This window comes from Hippocampus zosterae, chromosome 20 (assembly GCF_025434085.1).
Source record: "Hippocampus zosterae strain Florida chromosome 20, ASM2543408v3, whole genome shotgun sequence".
In the NCBI taxonomy this organism is placed as follows: Eukaryota; Metazoa; Chordata; class Actinopteri; order Syngnathiformes; family Syngnathidae; genus Hippocampus; species Hippocampus zosterae.
Window position 1 is genome coordinate 3,243,710 of NC_067470.1, and position 6,439 is coordinate 3,250,148.

The 6,439-nt window shown below is 41.8% G+C and overlaps 1 protein-coding gene across 1 annotated transcript; it reads left to right on the forward strand.

The window, feature by feature from the left end:
- Nucleotides 1-4,367: 4,367 nt before the first annotated feature.
- On the forward strand, nucleotides 4,368-6,332 carry otulina (OTU deubiquitinase with linear linkage specificity a). The gene is made up of 3 exons (XM_052054368.1): nucleotides 4,368-4,568; nucleotides 4,790-4,911; nucleotides 5,223-6,332. Exons 1-3 carry the CDS (start codon nucleotides 4,455-4,457, stop codon nucleotides 5,650-5,652), a joined length of 666 nt encoding a protein of 221 aa, XP_051910328.1. The 5' UTR covers nucleotides 4,368-4,454; the 3' UTR covers nucleotides 5,653-6,332.
- Nucleotides 6,333-6,439: the final 107 nt, after the last annotated feature.

The window sequence follows — 6,439 nt, forward strand, 5'->3', positions numbered from 1 at the left end:
TTCTTTTTTATTTCCATTCTTGACACTTTACCATGAATTTAACATGTACGATTAGGGTTACCATTCATATATATATATATATATATATATATATGAATGGTAACCCTAATCGTACATGTTTACAACTCTTATATATATATATATATATATATATATATATATATATATATAGATACAAACACACACTCGGCGGGTCAGATTGACCTGAGCAATATATATATATATATATATATACACACAAACACACACTCAGCGGGTCAGATTGACCCGAGCAAACATAACAGGGGATTTAAAGCCCCTCCCCTAAATATCCTGATGAATTCTCTCATCGTACCAAAAGTATTGGGATACGCCTCCCAATCAATCTCATTTAGATTGGTTGCAATCTTCATTTTGCTTTTTTTGCCAGAAATGTTGGAGCTTGGGGGGGGGGGGGGGAAGCTCATTTGTCCCAATACTTTTGTCCGGGTAGCCTATGTCAAGAGACTTGTTGCCATTCGAAATGTTTCATCGCTTTTCATTCTAGGAATTGTCACATTAACCCTCAAAAAAGGAAGTCAAATAAGATATCCTTTATTTGTCCCACACTGGGGAAATTTACAATGGTGACTGGAACACACACACACACGCACGCACGCACGCAGGAAAGAGTGTTTTGGTGGACTTTTGCTCTTTTTTTTGTGAGTGGGCTGGACCAAAGCTGTGGACTTGTTATGCACATTGTACAGAGCCCTTTTACACCACCTTGACAATCTTGAAACAAACAAATTCATAAGGGAAGACGTGTACAGACGACGACGACGACGTCGGCTTTACCTCACTTGGATTGCGTTGTTGCTTTTTTGTTTGTCGTTCCTGTCGCAACATTTGCCAACAATCATCTTGCCACTTGATTAGTATTTTTATTTTTTTTACCAGACATCAACTGACTCAAGAACCAAAGCTCAAACATTCTGCAGAGGTTGTGCAACCCCCCCCCCCACCCCATTGTTTTGAATTCTGATGACGCTTATTAGTCCATGATGGAGCAACATCTGCTTTGGTCATTTACTACCCGGCACTTTTTTGGGGGTTGGTTTATTTCTGAGAAAGAAGAAAAACAAATAAAAGCTTCCAGACTTGTCTACTTTGATTCGTACCATCACGTTAGGAATAAACAATTGTTTGACATCAGTGTTTTGATGGATTTGTCTTTTTTTTTTTTGCATTTCTCAGCTCTGTTGCACAATTTTATACTTATTGCTGCTGTTTATTTTATATTTTCCTTTTTGTATGTGTGTGTGTATGAAATAAGTTTGAGTTAGTTATTCACATACAAATATTCACGATATTTCTATGCCCGTGCGCTTCATACAGGTCAACAGAAAAGGTGTTTTCAACAACGTGGAGTGTAAATATTCTTCAAGGAAAGAATTTTTTTTTTAAATTCCATCTTTATAAAACGTGCATAAAAGAAGTGTTTAGTGAAAGCAGACTTCAGGTGACCTCACCGTCTCTTCCAATCACCCCGGGCAAATGGAAGTACATCCCCCTATAGGAAAAGCTGTTTATTGACAAGTGGAAAGATGTGTTTTTGTTTTGGTTGTGGGGGGGGGGGGGGGGTGCAGTGCAGATATGTGGCCTCTAGTCAACAAACAACCACAAGCAGAAGGGCAAAGAAAGTAAAGTGAAGGAAGCCTTTTGAAAGCAAACTCCAAAAAGTTTGAGACGTCGTCGGCACTCCTGTCCATCGCTTTTGAAGACGAGAGGAGGAAACGAGTAAATAATAAAATAATCATAATACCAAAAAAAAAAAAAAAAGCACACTGAGCAGATGCATTATTAATATTAAGACTGATGCGTTTTGGTCTTGCAGGGAGTTTTCAGCTTTGCTGACAGACATGCTCCCATGTTCCTTTGTTTGCCTTTTTTTTAATTGCGCCCGCCGATGAAAATGGGCACCGTCGTCTGCGTACTTGCTCAAAAAGGAAAACGCGCGCCACGGCTTTGTCAGTGGGCCCCACTTCGTCTTTTCCACGAGAAAGACGAGAAAGCTTTCACAAACGCACACACATTAGCCACCGAATGTGTGATTCAAATCGAATGGGTTCGTCAGTGGCTGAAAAACACCAAAATCAAAGTCCGACATCGTGAAAAATGGAGTGCGCTTTATATTGATCATGCTGACTCGTTATCTCCGACTGTTGGCACCTGGGTTCTCCACAGATGTTTGCACTCTCTCATCGCACGCGGGCAATTGCACGTTCTGCGTTTTTAGCATGTCAAGCGCAGCCAAGTTCACTCGCTGCCTGCAAGAACTGCTGCTTATTTGTTTCAACTTTTTGACACAAATGCAACACGAAAGGTCACGTTTGCTTACGTTCCCGACTTGTTGCTTGTCGCCCTTCAGGGGGGGGAAATGCAACTTTTAATGCGTCACGTACGTCCACTTGAGTTCGTGTACGGTACTTGAAACACTTGAAAAGTGGCGTTTAATGTAAACAGGACCGCAATCATAGCAGCAAGTCGTCCTTGAGCTTCTCTGGGAAAAATGTTGCGCCTGAAGAGGACCAGCCACTCGTGACCTCCTCGTATGTCAAGTCATCATCGCAGTGCCACCAAAACTCAACAAACTTTGGACAAACAGAAAAACACACCTCACAGATGAGTATTTTTTTATCCTTTTAACATGGCATCAACTGTTATTGAACCTTTTTTTTTTCCTCCTGCGGCAGCAATACAATTCCATGGTAAAGAAACACACTGAGCAAAACTATTGAATAAATGTTGCTTTGTGAAAAAAAAAATGAAGTTGTTCAAGTGATGTGTCCTGTCATGCTCGTCTCCTTTTGCGCTCTCATGAAGGCACCCCTCTTCAAAATTACCAATGGGGGGCGGGCGGGTGAATCGGTCAAAGACGGACCCCCTAATGATGGCTGATGGCTGATGGCTGCACCTGCGTGGCCTCAAGATGGAAAAAAAAACAGCACATTGATGCGCAAGTGTGGTGTAACCTCCCCATCTATCCGTCAAGAGGAGGAGGAGGAGGAAAAAAAGCTCCCAAGGTGCTTTGCTGGCTCCATTGTGCTTCTGGCCTGTCATCTTAAATTAGGGACCACAGGCTCGGCCGGTGTGAGTAAAAAAAAAAAAAAAAGGGAAAAAAAATCAATACTTGATGGGAGATTGCTCCCTGGAAAATCTGTTTTGATTCTGAGGATTAATTCTGGGGCAAAATGATGCGCCATTAGGCACCGAAAATGAACACGCGGGGAAATTGGAGGGAAATGCAGCAGTCGGAGAAATAAGTTTGGGTGCTGGCGGGGGTCGATAGTTGTTTGAGGGAAGGCGGGCACTTGAGATTTTTTTTACGTATTCCCCTCGTGATACGTGGGCTCCCTCTAGTGGCGTACAAAACAATCACTGAATGAAATGTTCCAACTGGATGTTCCAGTCAACATTTTTTTTTCAACGCAGTATCATGCATGTTCAGTTCATTTTATTTAACTTTAAAGTACAAAACAATCACAACTTTGAAATGGGTTTGTTTTCAAATATTTATTTAGAGGCAATTTTTAGTTACATTCGTATACAATACACCAGTATTTATATCGCGCTTTCACAACAGCTGCAGCTGTAACAAAGGGCTTAATGGAACGTTGAACATAAAATAACAATAAGACTATAGAACTTTAAAATATACTTTTTTTAAAGAAAAAAACAAAAAAGTTTTCATTTTGGATGGACACTCAAAAGACTACTACACTCCTATATTGTACTTACACTTTGACAGAAGAATTCTTTGAGGTGCTACTTGGTGTAAAAACAACAACAACAAACTGCTCTAATGCATCCCGCTGGGTTTTTTTTATTCCACACCAGGTTGAAATGCATAATTGATGCCTCACAATAATGCGTTTGATGGTCGTCGCGTGTTGTCAAGTGAAACTATAAAGATGGAACGCATGGCGATAAATTCACCAGCAGCGAGTGTTTGATGGCCGTAATAACATCAACAACAAAACATTTGATTTGGAATAGAAGACAACAGACGGGTTTTCATCACATTTCACCCACAAAGATGATCAATTATGCTGACTTTAGAGTATATGTAGGATTTTGCAGAACCCTCACACAGTCATACTATACACGAGGAAGCCTTGTCTGGTTGAGGACGGACAGAGTCGACCTTAGCCGCCCCCTTGAACCAAGCGGGTCTGGCTAAAGACCACCAGCTACTGACTGACTAGTTTAACGGGAAACTCTGGCGCTCCCTGCAGGATTTATCAGTTTTACAAGTCGAGTCTTTTGTAACTAGCTGCGTTGGCGAAATTTGCCCTGCAGGTGACGATGCTGTCAAACTGGAGCTGGCTGCTTTGCCGTCGAAGAAGAAGCCGCTTCCGGTCTGGCGTCACAACGCCATCGTTCCAATACAGTATAGTGTGCTGGTTTGCGTTTCTCCTGTCCACCTGGAAGCTATGTCGTGGCTGAAAGCGGCGTCAAACGGGACGGACGACGTTTTTGAGGAGATCGCGGACGAACTTGACATTTCAGCCAAAGAATGGGCGCTCAACATGAAGAGAAGAATCCGCGTAAGAGTTTTTTTTCCTTCACTTTCCTTACTCTTGTTGTGTTGGTGTCGCGAGCCGGAGGGTCTATCACGATCTCGAGACCATCACTGATTCATTTGTTGACATTCTCATAGTCGCTTTGGAAATGTACAATTTTAAAGTTGCATATAATACGTGGCGTAGCGCTGCTATTGTTCATTCATATATTTTGATTAATATTTTTCCATGTCAATGACGGTCAGGACGGTTATGTGGACGGCGCTGACGCTGGCGAGGACGCGGCGCTGGAAGTGGGCTTTAAGGAGGGCTTCCAAGAGGGAGCGGCCAAGACTCTGGCCGTTGGACGACTTCGAGGGATTGTATGGTACAGCCATATAGTCTTTCTCCTCTCAGAAAAAAATGGCTATTACATCATCAATGAAAGTAGTTGTACAAGTAATCCTATGGTAGTCACTTGTGTCTGCATCACTGTTGTGTACTGCCCCCTGGTGGCCAAGGCGGGCACACCAGAGGGAGCAGCACCATGAATTGGTTTGCAGGATTTGGGGGTGGGTTGGTGAATACATTCATGGTATTTCCATTCAATTCAGTGGGCAAGATGAGAAAGATCTGTCCAACGTTTTCATTAAAATTGTTTTTCACATTTCTTTTATTATATTTTTCGCTCCCTTCAAGCGCAATTGGGAGCTGGTACCAGGTGGAGCATCGCGGCCTGCCCTTCCCTGCCTCAGTCACGGATCTCCTCCAGCGCGTTTCGAAGCACGAGGATTCCATCGTGGCGGAAATCATGACGGACATGGAGAAGCAGCTCCCTCCCAGTGTGAACGACGTGGCCGAGAGCCTGGAGGACCTCGGGGTGACGACATCGAAGAACTGCACAGAAAGCGACTGTTGCATGGACACAGATTCTCCTCCACATGTTCACACATTACATTCAGTGGGCAGTGATAGTGACACTCAGTCATTGTCTTGCTCCCATGGAACAATTTTCAGCCAGCTGGTGCAGAGCTGCAAGGACATTGTGGCAGAGCTCGGGCTGCCTCCTGGGTTGTTGGAGCACATCAATGAGCTAGAAGATATTGAACTGACATCTTCTTCATACTGACAATGAAATATTGGGAAATGGAGACAATTGTCCTCTTTGGTGCTCTGTACACCACCACAATGGCTTTGAAAGGCAACCATGACGAGCTGCATACTTTGGACTTGAATTTGAGAAGATTGATCGACATCCAAAAAAGGTGAGATCCACTGTAGGTCGGACAACAGATTGTGTATGGGTAGTGTCACATGGAAACCGAAATAATAACAATCATTTAAAAATACAAATACAATGAATTCACTCAATCCGTTTTTTAAAGTTAATTTTTTTTACTAATTAGAATATAATTAAGATGTTTTCTATTGATTAAATGAACGAAAGCTTCGTTAAGCACATGGGGAAATCCATTTCAGATGTCCAATTCCACTTAATTTAAATATTTTAAATGATTTGGTTGGTTTTGTCAGATTTTAATTTAAATATTTTAAATGATTTGGTTGGTTTTGTCAGATTTCTTCTGACCTAATTTCTCCAAATCATTGTCACTGTTGTTTGTGTAATACATGTAGTAAAAAATGCAAGTCAAATTCACTTGCGTTTCTTTAAATGTTCTTGAATGTATTGAAATGAATAAACTGTTATTCATTGCACTGAAGAAAATACTTTTTAGAAGGCCAATTCTTTACTGAATTTCTGTACTAAAGATCTATTTTTTCTTGAATAAAATCTGATGCATCATTTTATTATTATTGCTATGATTGTTATTATATTTGTACTGTCAATTTGTACTGCAATATCCATGGGGCCGATGAACACAGCGACGCTCGGTGCGTCCCGCGATGACGTCAGC